The 26,716-nt window shown below is 40.5% G+C and overlaps 1 protein-coding gene across 2 annotated transcripts in view; it reads left to right on the top strand.

The window, feature by feature from the left end:
• The window catches only part of DDR2 (discoidin domain receptor tyrosine kinase 2), a 78,323-nt gene that overhangs the window by 31,187 nt on the left and 20,420 nt on the right, over positions 1-26,716 (top strand). For both annotated transcript variants that reach the window (XM_042464958.1, XM_042464959.1), the window contains 10 exons: positions 518-749; positions 3,803-3,950; positions 5,832-5,928; positions 10,199-10,382; positions 13,437-13,680; positions 14,722-14,784; positions 15,909-16,039; positions 23,767-23,977; positions 25,333-25,556; positions 26,267-26,394. In XM_042464958.1, coding sequence (XP_042320892.1) covers positions 518-749; positions 3,803-3,950; positions 5,832-5,928; positions 10,199-10,382; positions 13,437-13,680; positions 14,722-14,784; positions 15,909-16,039; positions 23,767-23,977; positions 25,333-25,556; positions 26,267-26,394 — 1,662 coding nt within the window. The remainder of the gene's footprint in view (positions 1-517; positions 750-3,802; positions 3,951-5,831; positions 5,929-10,198; positions 10,383-13,436; positions 13,681-14,721; positions 14,785-15,908; positions 16,040-23,766; positions 23,978-25,332; positions 25,557-26,266; positions 26,395-26,716) is intronic.

The raw sequence follows: 26,716 nt of genomic DNA, 5'->3' as shown, positions 1-26,716 counted from the left end.
TGTACTGCTGTCAATTCATTGGGTGACTCTCAGGGGTGTGGTGTGAGAGGAGAAAAATGCCTCTCTGGCTGCTGTCTTCACCACAGTGCAGGGTCATTCAGTCTGTCTGTTGGTTGTAGCCTGCTTCTAGTCTTCCCTTTGTCATAATCTCAGCTGTTACAGCCTTCTTTCCATTTCTGAGGCTATTGCCATAGGTAGGCCAGGGGGCAAGGACTGGACTTCTTTTTCAGACCTACCCTGTACTCAGAAGGCTTGGAATGCTGTGGTGGTGAATACTGTAGGCACATAGGTTGGTGTAGCATATGGGAAACAAGTTTGTATAGCATGTGGGAAAATGTTGAGAATGTGAAGGGTTTATGTAGCATGTGGGAAGTGCTCATATCTTCTTCTCTAAAAAATAAAGGAATGAGAGAGAGCAGCTTAGTTTGAACACCAAAGCCTTGGGAAGTGTGCCATGGAAGAAGCTGACTTCGGTGGTGGGCAACATCAGTTAGGTTCACTCTCTGTATTTTTCCAGGCTAGGTTCAGAAGATGGGGATGGTGCATGGTGTCCTGAGATTCCTGTGGAGCCCGATGACCTGAAAGAGTTCCTGGAGATTGATTTACATGTTCTTCACTTTATCACCCTAGTAGGGACTCAAGGGCGCCATGCAGGAGGCCATGGCAATGAGTTTGCTCCAATGTACAAAATTAATTACAGTCGGGATGGCATCCGATGGATCTCTTGGCGAAACAGACATGGAAAGCAGGTAAGGTAGTGAGACGGAGGAGGAAAATGAAGAGGAAATGGTGACGGTGAGGATAATAGTGTTCTTATTCATTGCTGTTATCAGAAGGCTTTGGCAGGTGAGCTGTTTATTGTGACATAAATAGAATGGGTTGATTTCTGACTTCCTCCACCCCACACTGATGTTTTGGGGAAAGCTTCTTCTACGCATCTTAGGAACCTGCCTTCAGAAAAGGGTAGAGTCTTTAAGCAGAATTTTTAAAAAATGCCATGGACGTTACCTGTTTTTTGGGAAAGGAGTACCATGGGCGGGGATGCATCTGCAATGAAATTCTAGTTTTGATACCAAAATTTACTTGTAAAAACATGACTGTACTTTTTGGAAATACAATATATTTTTCTTATTACGTACGTTACATCATATTCATTATTTATTTATTTTATTTACTCTATTTACACCTCACTCGTCAGCCAGAAAGGCTCTCAGAGCGGCTTACAGATAGTTAATTAGACATTTCCCTGCCCTCAGGCTTACAATCTAAAAATACGTAACACAAAAGGAGAAAAGAATGGCAGTGGGGAAGGGAAATAAGTCCAGCTGTTCTTCTCTCCCTTTGAGGCTTGGACCATGGCAGATGGCATGGAGGCAGGGCTCTTCTTCTTACTTTAGTCTAGGCCTGATGAACTGGGCCTGCCTTTTCACTCCCTCTGAGACCAGATGGTGGCAGATAGCATGGAGGGAGGCCTTCTTCTAATATCTTCATAACACTTAAACCCTTATTCTCCTTTTCACCTCCTCTCTTTCCAGAGCCCTCTTTTTTCCTCCTTCCCTAATCCTTCTACCTTCTTCCAGTCTTCTCCCCTCCCTCAAAATCACTTCCCCGCACCTTCTCACTATTCGTACTTCTTCTATATTCTTACACATTCATTCGGATTTCCTTCCTTGTCATTACAGTCCATATCCCTTTATGACTTCCTTATGACATAAGAAGTTTTAGACAATTTTTACATTCTTTTCTACATTCTTTTTCATTTTCTTCATCTTTTTGTAACCTAATACTCATACCGACATTTGATCAAAAAGAAGATTTTTTAATTCTGTCATGTTAAATTTGTCAGTAAATCTGTTGTTGCCATTGTTCACATTTCTGTTCTTTGTTGTTCAGCACCCATGATTTCTGCTGAAGAAAATCTTGAAAAGCTGGTGTTATTATTATTATTATTAACATTTATTTATAGAGTGCTGTAGAATTTGCACAGCACTTTACATAGTAAGGGTCAAATAAAATAAGGCAAAAAAGCATAAAAATTTGCCAAGTGGCATACAGTCTAAAACGACAACATTACATAATTAAAATATCTCTAAAATAATATATATTATTTTAGAGTATATAATTTAGTATATAATAAAGACAAAGTAAGCAGCAGATTAACAACCAGTAATTTAGAATGCCTCCCTAAACTAGAGTGTCTTCAATTTGGCCTTAAACTGAGTAAGGAGATTGCTGGATCCACAGAGTCTCCAAGGTTTAAGAAAGAAGAATCTAGAGCCAGGCCAAAAGTCACAGGATTAATAGAATGAAGGTTGCGAAAGCAGCGTTGAACAATTTGACGAGGAGGTGGATTATGGACGAGGGCAAAAGAGATGAAATGATGATCAGACAATGGGAAATCCCTAGCCATGAAGTCAGAGGTTACACATTTTTTCGTAAGAACAATATCAAGGCAGTGACCAGAAGAATGAGATGGTGCATTAGAACAGCTTTTGAGACCAAAAGAAGACAACACAGAGAAGAGACGTACAGTCGTATGGATATTACGATAATCAAAGAGGGGACTTCACCCACTAAAAAGAAAGTCAGCCAGGTCTTGAAATCTGACAAAAGCTTAGTAGATCATCCTAATAGATTATAGATAACCGAAGCTGAAGTGGTAGGAAAGTTTAATAGCATGAAGTTTGAAAGAAAAAAAAGTGCTGTTGAGGAGAAGATAAGAGTTGAAAGGGACAGGGTTGGATAGCAGGACACTGACCCCTCTCCCTCTGCCCTCCGGGTGATGAATGTAAGAAAAAAATGTCCAGCAAACGAGAAAGCAGTAGAGGTTACAGTGTCATGAACTGGAAGCCAGGTTTCAGTGAGAGCAAGAAGATTAAGAGATTTAGCAAGAAAAGATCATGGACTCTCCTTGCATTAACACCAACTGATTGGCAGTTCCAAAGAAAGCAAATGAAAGGAAGCTGAGTACAGGGGAAACACTTAATGGAAATTAAATTAGGAGAAATAGTAGGAGCCATAGAAGAAAATAAATTAACAAGAAAAAGATCAGCTTCTTCATCAGTCAAGATGTTACAAACCAAACAGGAGAAAAAACAATTGGAGACAGTCAGATGCTTGCATGTTGTTTCAGTCATTAGTAAAGATGGTATGCTGGGGAGGATATCTTTTGAAGGCAGGCTCCTCCTCCTTCTGGCTATGTGGCAATAGAGAGATTTTCAAAGTCCATTTGCATCTCAAGAGAGACTGTTAGAATCCTGATGTATTCTATCAGATGTATTATTGGTGTGGATGATGGGGGTTGGGATATGCTTTGGCTAGGCTGTTGTAGATAGTGCTTGATAGTGTTCAGTAGAGCTAGGTGGTGCTTATCTAGTGTCCTTGAAGGCCTTGCTCTCAGAGGCTTAGTATGCAGCTTTCAATTAAGGGGGATAGAAGCTGAGGGGGGAGTGATGGAGGATGAGAACCAGTGAGAAAGAGGTGGGGTTTTCTGCATGGGCTTTTGGCTTAGGGGAGGAGTAGTCTAACTAGGGGGATTTAGCTATTGGTTTGGTTGGGAGGGGTCAGTCTCAGCTATAAAGCTGAGTGATGTAGAATTGCTGATTCTGGATCTATCAATAAAGTGCTGTTGATTCATCATTGATTCATTGATTGTCCAGGATTCTGGTCTTGCACTCTGACAGAGACCCTTCTTTTGCAATCCAATATGTCCCCATTACCATGGCTGTAACTCTTCTCTATCTGTTTACTGTCCAGCAGCCATTTCTTTTCTCACTGTATGTTTCCTCTCCCCACCCCACAGATACTTGATGGAAACACCAACCCATATGGCATTGTTCTCAAGGACTTGGAGCCACCCATCATTGGCCGATTCATTCGCTTTATCCCCATGACTGATCATTCCACAAACGTCTGCCTCAGAGTGGAGCTCTATGGTTGTATATGGCTGGGTAAGTTCATAGTACAGGAAATAAAGCTGCTTCAGGTCTCTTTGGAAGTATGCTGTTTAAATGATGCATGCATCCTAAGAATCCGAAAGCTGCACCAAAGCTGCACTCCAGTGCTTAGGAATGGAGTGTGGCTTTGGCGCGACCTCCAGATTCTTAGGACCCCATGCATCATTTAAATAGCATACCTCCAAAGAGACCCGAAGCAGCTTTATTTTGGCAGTCTGTAACAGGCCATTGTTTACTTTAAGGGTTTCCTCTTTTCTGTTGAAATTGTCCAGGTGTTTGTGGATTTCAGTGGCTTCCCTGTGCATCCTGACATGTTAGTGGTTGGCATGGTCCAGAATTTCAGTGTTTTCAAACAGTATTTTATGCCCAGGATGGTTTGTGGCATGTTCTGCTACTGCTGACTTTTCTCGATGGCCCAGTCTGTAGTGTCTCTCGTGTTCCTTGATTCTTGTTTGCACACTGTGTTTGGTGGTCCCTATGTAGACTTGTCTGCAGCTGCATGGTATGCAGTAAACTTCTGTGGCTGTGAGAGGGTCTCTCTGGTCCTTGGCTGAGTGAAGCATTTGCTGGATTTTCTTCGTCGGTTTGTAAACCATTTGCAGGTTTTGCTTCCTCACCACTTTGCCTATTCTGTCTGTGACTCTTCTGATGTATGGTAAAAATACCTTCCATTTGGGTGGCTGCTTGTCTTCATTCCTCTGGGTTTTCCTGGGCCTGACAGCCCTTCTGATGTCTGAGCTGGAATAACCATTTGCCAGTAGAGCCTGGTCCAGGTGCATCAGTTCATAACAGAGATAAGTCATAACATGAGAACCTCATGGTCAGACTAGGCATTATATGGGAGATCTATGGTAAAAAGATAATTGGCTTTTTTCTGTAAAAGCAAAGCAGTTGCTGGGTGCAGGAAAGAGTAAGGAAGGGGCAAATCATGGTTATAGTAGTCAGAATCAGGAAGATGGGTTTTAAAGAAAATTGAAAGAATTAACAAGCTGTGTAATTAGCTGTAATGAGCCAATTGGAAAATACATTTTCAGAAGTATTTTGAGAAGAATGTTTCTGCTTTGATCCCACACTTTTATCAATCCAGGTTTTTTAAAGTAATGAAAACAACACAACAAACAAAACATGAAGTTACTTTTTAAAATACTGGAAGGACTAATGACTATGAATTACTGCTCAAACACTATAACAAGTAATGGGAACAAATGACTTTTAAAAAGTATCTTTCCAAGCTCTTGTTTTCAGTGTTTTCTCCCTTGACTTGTACTTAACATAAATGCTCCGCTGCTATTTGCTGTGGAAATGGGGAAAGGCAGCTACTATATATAGATGCTGGTCTTTTTCTGTTTATGTGTCTAATGGGAGAACAACTGAGCTGGGGAAGCAGCATGGGGGAAACTGATCCCTCACCCTGTTTTTTGTTGCTTCTGCCCTGATCCAGATGTGCTTCACATCTGATCTTCACTGGTGTGTGCTTGTCTCCACATTTCCTCTTAGCTAAGGAGGAAGACACAAAGAGAACCATGGTTTAGTCCTTCATCAGAATGCTACATTAGCTCTCCTCTACAAACACAGTAAGCCAGAGGGAGAATTTCTGTCACTTACAATAGCCTGTATGGCTACTGTAGCAGAATTAGAGCTTAGATGACATCCCTAACTATGCAGATGGGTATGTTCCGAACCTCCAGGTTGGCTCTGTGTTTGCAGATGTTATTCCAGATCTGTGTTCTCACTAACTTCCAGGTTGATGCTGTTCTTTGGCCGTAATAAAGAATTTCATTTCATTTCAACCTCCAGGTTGGCTCTATATTTGTGGATGTGTGTTCTCATTAACAGCAACAGAGTAAAAATAACCTCTCTTTTAACCATTTACAGATGGGTTGGTTTCATACAATGCTCCAGCAGGGCAGCAGTTGGTTCTACCTGGAGGAACTGTGATTTACCTGAATGATTCAATCTATGATGGTTACAGGTAGGTTCATCATTATCATGTGGCTAGGAAAGGTTCAGGTCTGGGGAGGAGGAGATATTTAAGCCATATTAATATTTCAAAGTGAAGGAACCAGGCAATCTGGTTGGCTCAAAAGACGATTACAATGTTTTCGAATTGAAACAAACAGAAAGCATCAATCATAAATATTTTCCAGAAAGTTTGCTCCTATCACAACTTCTAGCAGCTTTCTTTGTGGTTTTATGGTTAGAATCAGATTTCTGCATCCAAGGTAACAACCTCTCTGCTTCTCTGGTTTTGGTATCCTACTTAATTCAATGGAACAAACAAAACCAAAGCTGATCCTTTTGTAGAAATGTGGCCTATTTGCCTAATTTATTGGCACATTGACAATTGTTGGAAATCTGTAAAACCTCTGAGGTACAAATATTTTGGGAGTATAATGGCTCTATTCTCTGAAAACAGAATCCACCTTCAAATGTTAACTGAAAAAGTTGTAAATATTTCTCTAATACCTTGAAGGCTAGACCCATGCAGCAGCATATATCAGATTCTTCCAGAAATAATTTGTTTTCAGAAGAACTGAAAATAACCAACCCCAGATAAAAGAGTGCTTAATTTTTAACATAAACAAAAATATTAAAAATAATAAATAATAAAACTTTAATTTATATCCCGCTTTTTGTTACCACAATCAAAGGCGGCATAGAATCTTTAAAAAATACAGTATATACAATTCCCCCCCTTAAAAAAGGATTAAACAATTCTATCCATTAAAATTACAAACGATAAAATCTAAAAACAATAATACAATAATAAAATAACGGTGGGCAGAGTCTTCGCTTATATATGTCTGTGGGGGGAGCGTTACATGGCTGGGTTCTATTCCGGTAAGGCCTACCGGTAGAGATCCATCTTGACAGCTTTCTTGAAGCTCTCTAGGTTGGTAATTTGACAGATCTCGTCCGGCAGGCCACTCCATAAAGTGGGAGCGATTGCGGAAAAAATCCTCTGGGAAGTCGCCGTCAACCTGGTCTTTGTGGACTGCAACAAATTCCTCCCAGAGGATCTGAGGGTGTGGGGCGGATTATATGGAAGGAGGCGATCCCCTAAGTAGGTTGGGCCCAAGCCATGGAGACCTTTAAAGGTAATGACCTTGTACTGTGCCCAGAAACGAATAGGCAGCCAGTGGAGTGATTTCAATATAGGTGTAATGTGGTCACTCCTAGTTGTTCCTGTAATCAATCTGACTGCCATATTCTGTACCAGTTGAAATTTCCGGACTAGGCACACGGGTAGCCCCATGTAGAGCGCATTGCAAAAATCAAGTCTTGAAGTTACCAGTGCATGTACTACAGTTTCGAGGTCACCCAGCTCTAGGAAAGGGCGCAGCTGACATATCAGCTGGAGCTGATAACCAGCACTATTGACTGTTGCATTCACCTGATTTCTCATCTGAAGCGGCAAGTCGAAAAGCACCCCTAAGCTGAAAACACAGTCCTTTGAGGGGAGCGTGAACCTCTCTAGGACTGGAGGTTGCAGCCCGATACCTGGTTTGGGGGCCCCTACCGTAAGTACTTCCGTTTTGTCTGGATTCAGCTTGAGCTTGCTTTCCCTCATCCAGTCCATTACTGTTGCAAGACATTGATTGAGGGGAGAAATGCCATCTGTCGTCATTGCTGATGACCGAGACGTGGAGAAGTATATTTGGGTGTCATCAGCATACTGATAACACCCCACTCTATGTCTACAGATGATTTCTCCCAGCGGTTTCATATAGATGTTGAATAACATTGGAGACAGGATGGCACCCTGAGGGACACCACATTTAAGCTCTGTTTTTGAAGAGCAACTGTCCCCGAGCATCACCCTTTGGAATCTACCTGAGAGGAAGGAATGGAACCATTGCAAAGCAGTGCCTCCAATTCCTACCTCTCTCAGACGTTCCAAGAGGATGTCGTGGTCTATTGTGTCAAATGCTACTGAGAAGTCTAATAGCACCAACAGGGTCACGCTTCCTCTGTCGATACTTAGACGAAGGTCATCAGTTAAGACGACCATGGCAGTCTCCACCCCATATCCTAGCCTGAAGCAGATCTAGAAAATTGGCTTCATCCAAGACCACTTAGAGCTGAAGAGCGACAGCCCTCTCGATCACTTTACTCAAAAATGGCAGATGGGAAACAGGATTATAATTTTTCATGTCCAGGGGATCCAGGGAAGGTTTTTTCAGAAGCGGTCTAACAACCGCTTCCTTTAAGGCAGATGGTACATAACCTTCCCTAAGGGATGCACTGATGACACATCTAAGAAATGCCATCAAGGCATCACCCCCCTGGATGGCCAGCCATGATGGGCAGGGGTCGAGAGGGCATGTTGTCTTCCTCACCTTTCCAAGGATCTTGTCCACATCATCAGTACTCACAAGCTCAAATTGATCCAGTCTAGTCTCATAAACGGATTGACTGGACACCTCATCAGTTGATTTTGCCCCAACAATGGCGTCCAGGTGGGCTCTTATCTGAGAGATTTTACCTGCAAAGTAGTTGTTAAATGCATTACAGCAGATTGTTGTCAGGTTAAGTAGAGGGTTCTGGGTAGATGGCATCACCATCAGTTCCCTCACCACCCTAAACAGTTCAGCCGGATGAGGCTTTGCAGATGCAATGCGAGCAGACGAGAAGGATCTCCTCTTTGCTTTTATTGCCTTTCTATAAGAATAAAGAAATTTCTTATGACGAATTCTGTCAGATAAGAGTCCAGTTGAGCGCCATTTGTGCTTGGGAGCGATTGTGTCAATAGCCCTGTCAAGATCGGTGTTCCATGTGTTCACCAGAGCTTTGACAGAATCACCGGCATTATCAACCAACAAACCCTCTAGGGTTTTCTGGAATCCAATTGGTTCCATTAGCCTTCGAGGGCAGACCATTCTAACAGGTCCTCCACCCGCGGGGAGACAGACAGTGGCTCTTAGTTCAGCCCTGACCATGAAATGATCCATCCATCACAGTGCAGAGGTATTAACTACCTCTGCCCACAGATATTCCTGTTCCATACTGAAGACCGCATCGAGAGTATGACCTGCAGAATGTGTTGGCCCGGTAACCAATTGGGAGAGGCCCATGGCTTCTATGGCTTCCATGAACTCCTGAGCCGCACCTGTTAAATTGGTCTCAAGTGGGATGTTGAAGTCGGGACCTGCTTTATTCTGAGTAAGACCTTTAGACCATTTAGCAGTGTTGTGCGCAATGACTGGGAGTGATTTCCAGGATTTCAGCTGATTTTTTCCTGGAAGTGCCAAGGATTGAACTTCAGAGTTTCTGCATGCAAAATACATTTTTCCCACTGAGCTTTAGCCCTTCAGATAGCTTGCCGTAACTAGTCAATAAATTAAGGCTGCAATCCTCTTCCCACATTCTTGGAAGTAAGTACCATTGTATTCAATGAGACTTGTCTTTCATTGGATACATTTGCACTATAAATCAATGAAATGTCTTTCAGCAATCTCTCCTTCCATATCATTGTGCCTGTCCAAATTAGAAATACACCCCAAATTCAGCTCGAGATATAGGACTGATTCTAATTTTCAGATGACAAAGTTCTTGTGTAGTGTCTATATACAACATTATTTTTGTGACTGGACGTATGCTTTAAACATTATATATATGAAAAAGCTCATATGTCAAAACATTCACAAGTTATTACATCAGCAGTATAATTAGTATTTGAATGTTTCAGAAATGTCTGCACTTGTTTGGAATTTTTTTATAGGACTATTTCATAAAACAAATTACCACATGGTAATAATGTAGCAAAAGATGATTTCCAGAAAACTGCAAGAGCTTTGGCTTTCTCTATGTTCTCTATGACAGCCCCCACACCACCCCCATATCCAAAAGTGTATCCTCAGTGGAAGTTGAAGAATCGCCTGGATTGATTTTTAATAGGATTTAAGATGCTGCAGCTGGAAGCAGAACTTGGAAAAGTGCAATATACATATGGAAGCATTATGTGGATCTCACTCTCTTTACAAGCTATCCCTTGTGAAGAATTTACTGCATTACAAAATGCCATGAAAGTCTGCTCATCCCACAGCTAAACTGGCCTTTTCACTAAGCCCCTCTTCACTGAGTTTATCCCTCTCTGTATCCACTGACTCAGCCTCAATTATTTTAAGCAGTGGTGAAGAAAGCCATACTCAGTATGGACAAAGATGCTTGCTGAAATTCGGGATAGAAAGTGTTGAGGCTTATCATGTCCTTTTGTTTCCTTCCCATGTGTCTCCCACTAGCATGACAGAAGGACTAGGCCAGCTGACAGATGGAGTTGCAGGCCTAGATGATTTCAGCCAGACCCACGAATACCATGTATGGCCTGGTTATGACTATGTTGGCTGGCACAACGAGAGCACCACAAATGGATATGTGGAAATCATCTTTGAATTTGATCGGATTCGAAACTTTACTACCATGAAGGTCGGTTGCCACAATCACTCCTTGATCCTAAGTTGCCATGGAGTACCAAATCACTGGTTTTGCATGTGTAGTAGTTGCCTTTCTTCCTCCTGCTGTCACTGCCTCTGCTTGCATAGGTAAACTGGCTTAGTGCACCAACAGGATCCTGACTTTTTTTTTAAAAAAACACCAAAACAAAACATTATTGACAAATTTTATTAGTTTAAAAAATACATAACACACTACATTCCTTAAATTAATACAATCTCTTCTTTCCTCAAGGCAAAGTCATATTTGAGTGTCTTATCTACATTATGAGAGACACTAATTCTTGGTCCTCTTCTTTATCTTTCTTTTCTTCTTTAACTTCTCATTCTTTAACCTGAGCCTTTGCTTTCAATGTTTCTTCTTGTTGTGTTCTTGTTTGTAAGTCAATCAATTGCTTTGCCTTTCCCCCCTTTTTTCTTAAAAACTAAAACTTTTTCTCTACTCTTTTATTCATAACACACACATTCCTACTTATCTATGACTTCCACCACTTTATGAGAATCCAACTAAATACTCTCTTATATCTTGCTATCTCGTTTATATCCTTCTCCTTCAATATCTTAACAAAACTATACTTTCCAAATGTTTCAACTACTATATTTTATCTTCTACAAATATCTTTTACACAGATAACCACTAGGTTTTCCAGTCTTTTTCCCCCCTCTATAATCATCATCATCGAGATTCTATAATACACTATATCACTTTTTATTTGTTTGTTTGCTTGTTTATATACTGCTTCCTTAGTTTATCTCTTTGTCCCTCTAACAAAAATTCAAGTTATTTTCTGATATCATAAAATTAAAAATGCATAGTAGAATAACATAGTTAATAAATTATAGTACAATAAGAAGTATCGTCAATAGATAATCAAATTATTTCCCCATTTCTTCCTAATAAAATCTAATACTTTTCCCCAGTCTTCTGATATAGTTTCTCCAGAATTTTCTCTCAGTATGTGTGATAGTTTGTCCATTTGCAATAGATCATATAGAGAGTTAATCCATTCTTCTATTTTTGGTATTTCTTTTGTCTTCCATTTTCTTGCGTATAAAACCCTGGCGCTAGCTAACATATACATCAATATTCTCCCATATATTTATCTAGATTATCGTCCAATATGCTTAATAATATACATTCTGGTGTTTCTTCTAGTGTAATTTCTAGTATCATATTTATTGTATCTATTATCTGCCTCCAGTATTCTTTCACTTTCCCACATGACCACCAACAATGAAGATAGGAGCCTGCTGTTTTTTCACATTTCCAACATAAATTATTTGTTTTCTTATATATTTTGGCTATTTTTATTGGGGTTAGATGCCATCTCAAGTACATTTTAAACCAGTTTTCTCTCAAGTTTTGTGCCAATGTAAATTTGATATTTTTCTTCCATATTTTTTCTCATTTATCATAATCGATTGCGTGTCAGGATTCTCCTTCCATATCTTTCATTACTGAGACTATTTTCTTTCAATGTCCTTTCTGAATCTTGCCCAAAAGTCCTTTGCTTTAATCAGCGAATCTAATCTGTATTTTTTTCTGCTTCCACGTCACTGTGATTCCTTCCACCTCCTTCCATCTGAAGGTACTCCATGTACTTTCAGCTGATATGTCAAAAAATGATAATCTCTTCTTGCTCTGAGTGTTATCGTGACACATCTTTAAAGATATGAATTTGTTTCCCTTCGATTATCAATTCTTTTTCATAGCTAGTTTGTATTATTAAATCGCGAGTCTATCTTTGGACACAATGCACAATCACGTCCCTCGGAAGACCTTTGAGCTTCGCAACTTTAGTAGAGAGATGATACATATTGTCTATCTCCCAGGGAAAGTGTTGCGCTGTTTCTTGGACAAAATCTGCCAAGATTGGGGTTAGAAATTTATATAGGCCTTCATCATCTGCTTCTGGGATACCTCTCAGTTTCAGGGATTTCTCTCCGGTTTTATTTTCTATTTTAGTTACATAAATCCTGTCCTCTTTCTTTAGTCAGTCTCCTCACATTCTCTTCTGTTTGCTTAAACTCATTTTCCAAATTTTCCACTTTCTCTATAATTCTTCCCATATTTTTCATTATTGTTTCCAAATTTTGATTTATGATCTTCAGTTCCCCCTAATTTTCCCCTATATCTCTTCGTTCATCTCATTTTTTATCTTCTCATTATCCTCTCTGATTCCTGTTCTTATTTTTTGTAATTCTTCCATCATGAATTCATTTTGCTCTATATTTTTCAAGGAAGTATCTGCTGATGGACGTCTCTGCATCTGACTTGGTTGCATCAGCTGCTGAGTATATTTCCCCCCTGAAGCCATGATTCTCAAGTATGCAGCTAATGTGCTGTGTCTAAGACTGGCCACCAGATGGCTCCCTCTGGCCTGTTTTGTAAATTTAGAGTTCTGTAGACACAACACTTCCTTGTTGTTTTCCATTTTGGGGGCTAATCTCTGGGTTCAGAGATTTACTACTTTTCCTGTATTACCAGGACAAACTTTTTGCTTGAGGCTTTATTGTTTCTATCATATGATTCTTACCCAGTGGAAATACAAAGTACAGTATCTGTGTTTCTTTTCTTGGTCTATATCAAGCTTTCCTTTCCAGGACACAAACAAAGAGAAGGGAGACCAAAAGAAAATGGGGGAATGCTTTTTCTCTTAAGTTTACTTTTCACTCCTATACTTCTATCCTTTTCTCCTCATAGTTTAAACTTCTCCATACTACTGTGCTACTTCCACAAGCATTATCTTTCTTTTTATATTTGCTGAGTCCTGGTTTTGGTGTTCTTCAGGACACTTGGAAGTGTTTAGACCTTGCTGCAGAAACAAAACAAAAAGTACTGTGAAGTCTTGTCAGAAATCTTCTGCCACACTGTCTTTACATCAGATGCCCAAGCAGGAAAAGTTGTACCTATGGATATTGTTCAGTCTGTACAGCAGCAAAAGTTTCCAAACCCCCCCCCCAAAAAAAAACCTGGCAACCTTAGGAGGAGCATTGCGTTATACTGTCTTTTGTCTCTACTGCACAGGTTCACTGCAACAATATGTTTGCCAAAGGAGCGAAGATTTTCAGGGAGGTACAATGCCATTTCCGTTCTGATACAAATGAGTGGGAGCCCAACTCCATCTCCTCAGTTCTGGTGTTAGATGATGTTAACCCCAGTGCTCGCTTTGTCACAGTGCCACTACTTCACCACATGGCCAGTGCCATCAAATGCCAGTTCTACTTTGCTGACACCTGGATGATGTTCAGTGAGATCACCTTCCAGTCAGGTATGAAACAGAAGGGTGGATGCTGTAACTATTAGTGGTGGGGTTAGACAGCGATCAGGATCAGGAAATGGATCTCAAGCAATGTTTTTCTTTCCCAGCTCTGTCATCGAGATCCTTTACCTGGGCTTGTCAAAAAGTGAATTTAGGATCTTTTTGCATGAAAAACAAGTTCTCTGAACGATGACTTTCCCTTTCCCTATAAAACACTGGCTAAATTCAGTTCTTAGTCTCATCTGCAGTAGACTTATTGATCCAATGGCAAGTTGGTTAAGTCAGCACATATATATGTTTAATTGATTCAGTAATAATAATTATTATTATTATAATAAAAATGTATTTATATCCCTCCTTTTCCTGTATAACTACAACAAAAACAGTACAGTAATGAAATCTAATACACAAAAACGTCTGGGAAAGATACTGCTGCTCCCACTGGTTGCTTGTTGGTATGATGTTGTTGACCTTTTCAGTTTTTAACTTGTATGTTTGTTTGTTGTTTTTTGTTCTGTTTTTTAAATATTACATTGAATTTAATACTTTTTTAAGGCGGGAAGGGTACCAGGGATTTTATATGTTTTGTATTTTTAACTTTGTTAGGCACTCCGATTGTTCTCAGAGGGGCGGGATACAAATAAATTTTATTATTATTGTTATTATTATTGTTGTTATTATTATTCTTTTTGCATTGTGGAAAGGCCAGATCGAACCCATGGGATGTAGTTGCTGTGACCCTGATCCAGCAAGGAAAGGGGTATTTACAGGCTGTTCCAAAGAGGCAGTGTGTGAGCCCCCTAGTCTTCAAAGCCCTTTTTGTTGTTCCACACCACCACTAGAAGCTCAGTGGGAACAAAGGAAAGGGCCTTTTTCATCATGACAGTTCCAGCTTCTGGAGTTATCTCTCTTCTTTGCTTTTGAGCACACATTCAGACTTTATTGTCTTGTGGTACACCATTGAAAATCATGTTAAAGTCTTGGAAATCAAGTTAGACACTTTCACCCATTACTTATATGAATAAAACCTCCTCCTCCTTCTTTTGTTAGATGCTGCCATGTACAACAATTCTGGAGCCATTCCTGAATCTTCGGTTACTCCCACTGCTTATGGTATGACTGATACTTTCTGTTAGATTGGAATGTAGACCATATTGCAAGTGATCTAGCTGAAAAATCATAGCTGTTTGTGCTGAGTGTCTCCCCTCCCTCCAGTATCAGTGATACATTTGTTGTTCTTGTGTGCCTTCAAGTTGTTTCTGACTTATGGTGACCCCAAGGCTAACCTATCATGGAGTGTTCTTGGCCCTAATTCCAGTTATCATCTGCTTTACCTTAGACCTATAACTAGAAACTTTGAATTGGGTAGCCTGAGTATGATGGTAACTATCATAGTGAGCACAACCAGTTTCACATTCTTCATCAGAAAATAAAATGTGGGAGAAAATTGTACTTGGGGTGCCCTCATCCCAGGTTGTTTGTGTCTTTAAAAGTTATAAACCAGCACACTAGAAATTGACAGATAGCTCATGTAGTGCAGATTTGTGGTTTGTTACAAGTACAGTAATATCACAGGCTCTGTCTGATACATAAATTTTTATCAGTCTGTATTAACAGGGGAAATACTTTTAACTTTGGATGGTTAAGTAACTATAACAGGTATTTAATAGGTAATATAGTATTTATAGAGTTCATGCAACATCTGTCATCACAGTTGTAAATTTACCTAAATGCAACCTACATCTTCCATGTGATTAACTATTGTCTTTGAGTGCTGGAAAAATGCAGTAGTCTACAAGAGAAGGGATAGCTTCAAAAAAGGATTTCCAGATTTTATACTCTAACATGCATTTATTGCTCTGATGAGTGTCTCGGAAGACATGGATCTAGAACAGCAGTTGGAAATTTGCATAGGCAACTAAGGCCCAAAGCAAACAGGCCAAAAGGATTGCGCCAGGAACGTGCCAGCCCCAATTGCACCAGGACTGCACTGCCACTACAGTCCCAAATCTGGCCACTGGCAGGAGCGGATTATGTCTGCTCCTTTTTGTGTTTGCTTTTCTGTTTTGGAGTGCAATCTGCCTGCTCTGGCCACTTTGGGGGTGTGCATCATCTGAATGCCACACACCCAACGCAGCCCAAAGCCGGAGCTTTTGGCCCATCTGTTTTGGGCCTAAATTGCCAGCTGTGACTCTTGTTTTTCATAAGTTCTCACAATCTCCTCTATGTTCTGACAGATCCAACCCTCAAGGTTGATGACAGCAATACTCGAATCTTGATTGGCTGTCTAGTGGCCATCATCTTTATTCTGGTGGCTATCATAGTAATCATCCTCTGGAGACAATTTTGGAGAAAGATGTTGGAAAAGGTAAGACTACAGAACAGGTGCAGGTCATGTCTAAATTATAAACATAATGTGAATTGGACAACATAGCAAAGTAAATTGCTAGTTCAGTGGCTGGCACTTAGGAGCAAGTGGCTGTATTGAAATTTGCTTCTCCTATATGGTAGAATTTTGGGGGAAGTGTGGTATTTGGATTTATTTCAAGCATGTGAGCATCAAAATATACAGATAATGTTTAAGATTTGAAGCAACCTATTCAGTAATTTAGAAATTATTTAGGAAACATTCACAGGCAGCCATGCTGGATATTAAGCATGATAAAACAAAATCCATAATCTGTGAAAAGTATCTTGGATTTTGGATTTTAAAAAAATATATTTTTTTAGTAATTATCTATCTATAAGGGTAGCTTACTTTACTGAGAATGAACTTAATGTTATATAGGAGATACTGTATGTGAATAGTCTTGTGATTATTATTTTTTTTTAAGTTTGAAGAATAGCCCTGGAGACTGCAGTTTTGAATAGAAAATTTCAAGAAAGGGAATACACAATGCTTTCCCATCATATGTCTACTCAAACACATATTTTTCTATGCACAAGGGAAGAGATACAAAGATTTCGTGTTATTTTACATAAAAGGAAAAAAGCAGCTATGTCTGTTGATTCTGAATGGGCAAACTATTAGAGGACAGAATATTAAGCCACTTCAGACCTTTCACCATTCTTCCACACACAAACTAGCAGCTTTGTACAAGTGTTTTTAATAAATTAAATACTTGGAAAACTTTTCAGTCATAAGTGTCACTGCTGAAGATGAGAGGGTTCTCCCTTCTGTTTCCTTATAGTTCCTCTGGTTTTCTTCTCTGTGTTCTTACCATTTTCAATTCTAGCCAGGAGAATTTTGAAAATTAACTCTTGCATTGGATACTTGCCATATTATTCAGTTCCTTTCATTTATTTGTCCTTCAGCCTCTCCACTCATGATAATTACCAAGGCATTTAATGTGCATTGATAAAACAATGGAAAAACTGTAATTGAACAAAATTGTGTGAATGGAGGATGGTGGAGGGGAAAGCTTAAATAAGATGTTATTAGAGATGAAAGTTTTGGCAAACTTTCTTTTTGTACAATAATCTGTACAAAATTCCAGCCCCCCCCCCCCCCCAATGAGAATTCTTAATGTATTAGCTCCACCTTAGAAATAAGATTATCTGGAACTCCAAAAATGGGGCTGAAAGAAATTCAACTAAGTAGAAGATTGGAAGCATACATGCTTTGAAATGTATAATTTCCTGATAATTTTGAAGCCATGTAAAAACTTGTGTATGTGTGCCCATGTGCACATTTTCCCAAAAAAAATTTCAGAGAAAAAGGAATTTTTTCAGAAAAAAGAAAAGAAAAATACGCTGACTCTGTTAGCAGGTTGGTAGTTCAAGACCCCAGTACCACATGATGGAGTGAGCTCCCCTCACTAGTCCCAGCTTCTGCAACCTAGCCGTTCGAAAGCATGCAAATGCAAGTAGATAAATAGGTACCACTCCGGTGGGAAGGTAAACAGCATTCTGTGCAGTCATGCTGGCCACATGATCACAGAGTTATCTCTGACAATGCTGGCTCTTCGGCTTAGTAACAGAGATAAGCATCACTCCCTATAGTCAGACATGACTTGACAACCTTGTCATTGGGGAATACCTTTACCTTACCTTTTTACCCATTGCATATTGAAAGTCACTTTGTTACTTTACAGTGGTATGCTAAAAAGTTCTCGGCCCAATGTACTTCCCAAAATCTGAGTGTGATTTTGTCAATATCGCTTCAAAGAGTGTTCTTTTGTCTTGTAAACAGCAAATTTGCAGGATCGTAGTTCTAATTTTTGAATTTTTTCAGATTATTGATAGAATCATGTCAAGGAAAAGTGTGGAATTTTCAAGTGCTGAATTTCAGGCCATCATGAAGTCCCTGCAGAAGAAAACACCAAAAGAAATCCCTGAGTGCATGATGCAAACACTGAGTGACAAATGCCCATCATAGTCAACTGTGAAGAAGTGGTGTGCCAACTTATTTTGAGACCAAAGGTCTGGGAGATCTTTAATAGTGCCATCTCCTGAAATTATTGAGCTTGTTCATGACCTGATTTTGGCAGGTTGGCAAATCTCAGCTAAAACAATTGCTGAGACAACTAGAGATATCTTGGGAATGCACTGAGTTTATAATTCACGAACAGTTGGCTACGCAGAAGCTGTCAACCAAGTGAATGCCGAAATGTTTGAATGCTGACCAGAAATGAAATTAAGTGGATACCTCCAAATTGATTTTGTAGCATTCTAAGCAATCTAGTGATAATTTTTTGGAATGATTTGTCACTGTTGATGAAACATGGTTAAATCACTATGATCTGGAGATGAAACAACAACCCTTGCACTGCAGCAATTGAATTCTTCACGGCTGAAGAAATACAAGATTCAAAGGTTATGACCACAGTTTTTGGGATAAGGAGGTATTATGATGACTGACAGTGTTCAGAAAGCCCAAACAATTAATATAGAATATTATTCTAACTAGCTATGCTAATTAAAGGAATAATTGAAGTAAAAACGGCAAGGGAAGCTCCAAAAGGGCCTTCTCTTTTTTGAAAGACAATGCATCTCCTCAGGACGATGGATGTTCTGAAAAAACTGGGGTTTGAGTGCATAGACCATCTTCCTACTAACCAGATCTTACTTCATCTAACTTTTTCCTGTTTCCAAACCTTTAAAAAGTTTAAAAGGAAGGGATTTTTTTTAAATTATAGTGACAATGGTGCAGCAGTGACCACATATCACTTTTATTTTTATTTTTGGAAGGATCAAAGAAACTTGAAAACAATATGCCAAGTGCATAAAATAAAACTCCCATAAAGGTACACAAAAACATCAAAAGTAGTGAAACACAGAAAATTATTTTGTCTCCAATAGTTCTCAAGAACGTCAAACAAACATAACACAGGCCAGGTACAGACAGGCCCCGAAGGACCCCCTCATCACGTGCGAGGGTTGCCCCGCCTACATTACCCTTGCCCCTCGCACATGACGAGGGCGTCCTCGCTGTGCGGCACCAAATAGACGGCATGCGTAGTGATGACGTCACTGCTGTGTGGCCTCCAGATGGAGCCACGCAGTAGCGATGTGCTTGCGCTACCGCCAGCTGTTTGCGGCGGCGCAAAAAAGGAGCCACTTTTTAGCAGTCCTTTTTTTTTTGCGTAGCCACGGTGCACAATTTGGTTGCTGCGGCGTGGCTACGCCCCCGGCCGCCTCTTCCTGGCTCTCTGTACCACTCCACAGTTAAAGGTAAAAGTTTCACCTTTGAAGTGATTGTCTAGTTGTGTCCAACTGTAGGGGGCAGTGCTCGTCTCAGTTACTAAGCCGAAGAGCCAGCATTGTCAACGACAACTCTGCGATCATGTGGCCAGCATGACAACACAGAATGCTGATACCTTCCCATCGAAGTGGTACCTGTTTATCTACTTGCACTTTTACATGCTTTTGAACTGCTTAGTTGGCAGAAGCTGGGAATAGTGGTGGGAGCGCACTCCATCACACACCACTTGGGTCTCGAAGTGCTTATCTGCTGACCTTGCAGTGGCCAGAGTCAGAATCTTAACCGCTAAGGCGCTGCGTCCCTGAATAATGTACTTGTTCCTATTAAAACAACTGAGAAAAAATAAACTAAGACCAGAAATTGTAATGATCTGATACTGTACATAGTCTTAAATAAAAGTCTATTTTGTACAAGAAATCACTACAGACAGCCCCCCAAAATAATAGAATGAGTGAATGCGGAGGTAGCAACAACCAACAAACTCCAGAAAAAACCAAGGAGCTATATTTCAAAAACTCATGCTCCTTCAGACCAGTCTGGAATAGTGTCAAGGTCTGAGTCCCTTAAATGTCTTGCCTTACTTGTTAGTGAATTAGGCTTTGCCCTTTTCCTGTTGTGTTTCATGATACTGGATGCTGGGATATGTCATGCTGGTAGTGCATCTTGTTTGGTCTAGAGATGGCTAATGAGCAAATGTAAAGTGGAGGTAGTTGGCATCAGGAACTGCCAAGGTCAGTTCTGCAGGATTGCCTGGTACAAGAAAAACAGGGCAGTATGAGAAAGGATATGTTTTGCTTTTGTGATGATCTGGTCAGCTTTGCCTAGTTGTTTTAACTGTTGCTGCAGTTGATAACAGATGCCTTAACAAGCTGAAAAGAAAATGCATTTCTTTACCAAGCATTTGGCAAAACCCAATTATTATTCAAGCTCTCTCTCTAAGGCTACCTTAGTCTGTGTAGTTAACATATTTAAAATATATAAAATCATCAGACATTTTGCCAGCTACGTTTATACATATTAATCAACTAACAACATATGATACCTGTTCGTTTAACATGTACAACAATTTTGCATTTCTCCCCCCCCCCCAAGATAACACAAACCAGTTTTCACACATAATACCAGCTAGTAGGAACAATGGATCATATCAACATGAATCTATATCTATGTATAACTCTATATATCAAAAGCATACACATCTCAACAGTTCACAGAGCATCAGTATTAAATGTCTATCAGTTAGCACACCTATCAGCACAAATCCAATACATATCAGTTGGCACACCTGATGTAAACCTTTCTTTATACTCTTATAAAACAAAACATCGAAGTGAAGCATCATGACATAATAACATACCTTCCAGTTGAAACCACACTTATTATATAATACCATACATCACAGATGGATCATATCCAAGATACATAAAATGCTTTCGCAGCACAATAATCATGATAGGATTAGCCCAATCCTGACATTCTGCTGCCTGGGTTTATGACTAAATAAAGCCTATCTGAAGCAGCCAAGGTGAGGTGTGTAGCCCTGCATCTGGAAGGAGGGCCAGCAGAGTGGCCGATACATCTGTTAATGAATATTGAAGGTAAAAATGTTCAGATGTGGCAATGGCTGCAGAAGCCTAAATTGGCTACAGCTGGAGTCCAGAGCACCAGCTGGATGTTCAAGGTCAACTGAACAGGACTAAATGTAAAAATGCTATGTCTTCAGTCTCAAGATAGATTGGTGTCTGTGATGCACAGCAACTTGTCTGTGGCACATAACAAATTGTGTATGAAGAGGCTGGACTTAGTGGTCGCCTCATGGTGATATTGTATATAAGGGAAAAGCTGTTCTGGTGAATTGTGAGAGTTTTGCAGTCTGGGAGTTTGGAGATAGTGTGGTGTGACAGTAAGAGTTTTTGTATAGTAGTGACTAGCTTGTGTTTATCTGAAACAAAGTAATAAAGCCCTCTAAGGAGTGAAATCCTGCTGGAGAGTGATTCTTTGATTTAGCAGCTGTTTCTCCAGGCATTGTTCCAGCAAGCTGAAAGCCTGTTTTGGAGTTTCACTCTGTTCCTGAGTTGGAGAGATAGCTGGCATCTTCATCCATTTGGCACCAGACTGGGACCATGGGCAAGGTTATCACCCAAAATATCAACAACACCCTTATGATGAGTGCGCTTTGATGTTCCATTCCATAAGGAGAAGGATCACACACCTCTTCTTATCAAGATCCAATATTTTTGAGATGTCCTTTGCCCAGATATTCTGGAGTGGGTTTTATTGAGAGACAACCCTAGTACCCTTATAGGATGGGTGATGTTAATCAGTGAAAGAGAGACAACCAAAGAGATGGTGAAATTTGCCAAGCAGGGACAAGGGTTGACTGTGAAGTTGACTGGAAAGTGACTCCAGAGTTTCAAGACAATTATAGTGCAGTAGAAACATTTTTCAGTGGAAAAGCAGGATTGGGAGGATGTCCAAACACAGAAGGGCTCCTAAGTCAGTGCAAAAAGTCCATACCCACTGCCCAGATAAGCCAGCACTGAATTGATTTTAAACTGTGTTAACTTTCAGTATTATACAGTAACATCTTAGTGTGTAGTGAGGGGAGTTGTATTGTAGATGGGCAGAATATCAGGTTCTGAGTTCGTAAAAATTCCTTTCATGCTTGTCAGTCAGTTAGGCTTTGCCTTTTGCCTGTTTTGTTTCATGATGCTAGATCAGTGATAGTGAACCTTTTTCAGTCCGTGTGTTGGGGGTGGGGCTTATGCCTCAGATGGCAGGGCTGCATGCTTGGGCCGGGACCTCTGCCCTTCGGAGGCATGACCTCTGAGGCAGGACTTCTCCCCCCGTCCTTTCCTGGGCCCCCAGCTGTCTCTGAGAGACAGCTAGAAGCTGGGGAAGGTTCGGGGGGACAACAAGCATGCACTCATTGCTCCTCCTCCTGCTGCCCTTCCCCCTGAGAGACAGCTGGTGGTCAGGCAGGGCCAGAGGAATGGGCATGCAGCCATTCCTCCTCCTCTCGGGCTCTTCCTGACCCACAGCTGTCTCTCCAGAGGCAGCTGTGGGTCAGGAAGGGCCCATGGGAGGGAAAGAGGAGTGGGCACATGTCCATTCCTCCTCCCCACAGACCTTTCCCTGCTGCCAGCTGTCCCTCCAGAGGCAGCTGTGGATCAGGAAGGGCCTGTGGGGGGGAGGTGGAGTGGGCATGCGCCCATTCCTTCTCCCCATGGACCTTTCCCTGCCCCCAGCTGGCCCTCCAGAGACAGCTTGAGGCCGGGAAAGGTCTCTGGAGAGGTGCAACTGGCGCTGTCCAGTCGCTCCTCCTCCCCCTCTGCCCTTTTCATGGCCTCCAGCTCTCTCAGAGAGGCAGCTGAAGGCTGGGAGGAGGAGGCAGAGACATGTGCCTGTGGCTCTTTCTCCCCAGCACCATTTTTTGGCTTCCAGCTGTCTCAGAGAGACAGGTGGACGCTGGGAAAAGGCAGGGAGGAGGAGGAATGGGCACGCATGTGCCTCTTTCTTCTTCTCCCTGGCCCGTGGCCAGCAAAATGATGTTGCATGCTACCCATGGCAGTGCGTGCCTTAGGTTTACCATCACAGTACTAGATGCTGGGATATGTTATGCTGGTGGTGTTGTGTGAAAGGGAATGGTTATTTGTTCTAGAGATGGCTAATGAGCAGATGTAAAAGGGAGTAGTTGGCATCAGGAACTGCCAAGGTCAGTTCTGTGGGAATGTCTGGTACATGAAAAACAGGGCAGTATGAGAAAGGATATGTTTTCATTTTATGATGAATGTTTTTTAATGTATAAAAAAGGTTTGAATTGCTTTATGCTTTTATTATACTGTGTAACTGAACTGCCTCAGTCCTGACAACATTGCCATACTGTGAACCATATTATTTTTCCTCTCTATCAGTTCAGAAAGTCACTCTTCCACAGCTTGAAAGGCTACTTTAAAAAGTAACTAATTCCTGTTCCTCCCTGTGGTGTTTGAAGTGTCATTTTCTGATGTTTTTGTTACAGCGGCTAAAAGATAACATATCGTTGCATTGTTTTTTCAAATGCCTGTAGAATCAAAGGGGGAGAATTTAAGATTTATAAGGAAGTGGTATAAAACAACAGAAAAACTTTCACAGTGCTTCTAAAATGCCTCCATATGCTCTTTAAACATTAACTTTGACAAGGAACTAGAAAAAGTTATTCATTATAGTTACTGTAATAGCTTTGTTTGCATTTGTTATCCTGCTTTTGCAGTGTGACTTATTTACTTTTGTTTAGATTAGACAGCTCTTTACTGGCAACATGGTACTTGTATCTCCTTACTTCCAGTCTCTGTTCTCTCTCTATTGCCTATTCTGTTGTGAGAAAAATTCTGTTTTCTCCTGACTTCCAGGCCTCTCGACGAATGTTGGATGATGAGATGACAGTCAGTCTCTCTCTGCCCAGTGAGTCAAGTATGTTCAACCACAACCGCTCCACATCCTCCAGTGAACGTGAATCCAGTTCTACATATGACCGCATATTTCCCCTGGGTCCAGACTACCAGGAGCCATCTCGATTGATTCGCAAACTGCCTGAATTCACCCCAAAGGAGGAAGAGGCAGGTCAGAACTTGGATGATCTTTCTAAAATCTCAAAGATAATTCTTTGATTTAATTCCCATATGTGCTGCATCACTCTGGGGTGATGAACTTGGCTATAGCTCATGGAAGCTTATGCTGAAATAAATCCATTAGTCTCAAAGATGCCACAAGACTTCTTTTTCCTGCCCCTTTTAAACTGAAGTAGACTAACACCGGTATTTATTTGAAATTTCAGCCTCTGTTTTTGGTTTAGTTTTTAATAGACCCAGAGGGTGAATCAAATTGAAATGAAAACCTGTAACAATAGTTGAAGTTCTTAGCTTTTCATCCTGAGATTATTGGTCATGTATACTTTATGTGGCTAGAATATTGAACAAGGCCAATTACCTTGGGCAACTAACACTTTCTGTCTAATGTGTCCCACAGAGGAAAAGATGGGGAAATACTTCTTACCCTGTTTTGAGTTCAACTTGATCAGATTAATTAAATCAGCATGTCTTTGTGCAGCATATCTGGCATGGAATTCACAGCTTTGTAGTGAAGCTTTGTGTGCTGGAAATGACACCAGATAATCTGCTAAAGTAAACGGTTGAATCATCTCCAATTTCCTCATTTTTTTAGACGTGGTGTGTAGCTCAGTAAAATAATTTTGATATAACAGATCTAAGATAGTGATCTCTGAGGACAACAAGGCAAAACAACCCCTGAGAGAACAAAACGGTGGCAACCTCATTTTTTTTTAATCTGTGAGTGTGCTCCATTTATGGTCTAAATGGGGGCAGATTTAAGAAATATTTATTTATTTATTTATTTACGACTCTCAGAATCTTCCAGCTGGCATGGATGAAAATCACTGCAATCAAAAGACCCCAAGAACAGAAAAATGGTTTGGGGACTGCACATAGTCCATGGGCCTCATTTTCTCATATCAAAGTGGCGATCAAAAGATGGTGTATCTGAAATCACTCAGTAAAATGAGTATATTAAGGACTAACAAAAACAGATGTTCTCAAAGAGCAAAAAGAAGATAAATTTTGCATAGAATTTATTTCCACCCCCACTCCCATATTTTATTGTAGTATTGTATTTAAAAGGCAGGTTCTTTGTACCTATTATTGCAAATATATATATTTGAACATTTGTGAGCAGTATGTGCTGCATTTCTATAGCCAAAGCCTATTTTTATAACATTAGCATTTATATACCAGATACAGTACCACCCAAAAATTTTCAATAACATTTTCAAGCAATACAGTATCAGTAAACAGGACTACAATAGAAAAGAAGCAGATCATAACAGAAGAGTTTTTGCAGCTCCCTTTCTCCTCTGGAGCCCCTTGGCTGAGTTTCTTGTCTTCTGTTACTTCTTTTCCTAGGCTGCAGTGGGATTACCAAACCAACCCAGTTGAGTGGAGCTGAGGGAGTCCCCCATTATGCTGAGGCAGATATTGTAAATCTGCAGGGAGTGACAGGCAGCAACACCTATTCTGTCCCTGCAGTCACCATGGATTTGCTGTCTGGCAAAGATGTGGCTGTGGCTGAGTTTCCCAGGAAGCTGCTGACTTTCAAAGAGAAGCTAGGAGAAGGCCAGTTTGGAGAGGTGAGAGCTCACTGTGTTTCCAGGCCAAAATAAAACTGCTTCAGGTCACTTTGGAGGTATGCTGTTTAAATGATGCATGTGTCCTAAAAAGCCAGAAGCCACACCAAAGCCATGCTCCATTCCTTGCTCTAGAGGTCTATGAAGAAGCATTCATTTATTTAGTTACTTGCCATCAAGTCACCGTATTCACTTGTTAAATCCCTGACCTAACAGAAAAGGCCTTAGTGACATCTATAAGGATAATCACAGCTACAATAATCAGGACTGCTAAGGCCACAATACCCATTGTTTTATTTTGCACAAAATATGAAGAAGTTTATCTAGAAGTCTGTGTAGCATAGCCCTAATATTGACCAGGCTCTCTTGTGATTAATGTTGCCTCTCTCTGCTTAATATCATTGGAATTAAGCAAGAGGGAGTTGTTGTGTCTCTGAGGCTTCCTGTAATGGCTAAATCAGCTCCAGTGGAATGATTAGAAGATCTATTTGTACAAGGAATTTCACAAGCAGCCTTGAACCTGAAATTGGCAACATATTTTGGATGCATTCTTATTCTTCATACAGAGTTGAAGATAAGGATGGCAGGAGGAGGAGGAGGTTAGGAGTGGAGTCATCCTGGGCTTTTCTTTTCTTTTAACTTCAGCCCTTCACTGTTTGTGATCATGAATGAGTTCTCTGTCAGATCACTGCTGCTTGTTACATTTACTCCAGGTTCACCTATGTGAAGTGGAGGGGATGGAGAAATTTGTGGACAAGGATTCTGTTCTGGATGGCAACTCGAGCCAGTCTGTTCTCCTGGCTGTGAAAATGCTGCGAGCTGATGCCAACAAGAATGCCAGGTGCATTGAATGTGTGACATGTGAGGGGGAAGCCCTTGTACAGTATTCTTAAGGATGGTTGTAGCAGCCAAATGAAAACTCTTACTTTGTCTTGAACATAAATATGCTAACAGATGGATGCTGAATACCTTTATTCTTGGTTCTCCCCTCATCATTTAAGTAGGCAGATTGCTTTTGAAAAAAGCAATAGAAGAATCACATATTGTTTATTATGAATTTACAAATGTGACTCACACAAACGTGAATTAAGCACTCAGTCTTTTTCTTACTAAAACTGTTCAAAACAGTTGCAAAACTTCACAAAGAAGGAGGAAGGAGATAA

This window comes from Sceloporus undulatus, chromosome 4 (genome assembly GCF_019175285.1).
Source record: "Sceloporus undulatus isolate JIND9_A2432 ecotype Alabama chromosome 4, SceUnd_v1.1, whole genome shotgun sequence".
NCBI classification, from domain to species: domain Eukaryota; kingdom Metazoa; phylum Chordata; class Lepidosauria; order Squamata; family Phrynosomatidae; genus Sceloporus; species Sceloporus undulatus.
Note: the sequence above shows the minus strand (reverse complement) of the source record. Positions and strands in the feature narration are given on the sequence as shown.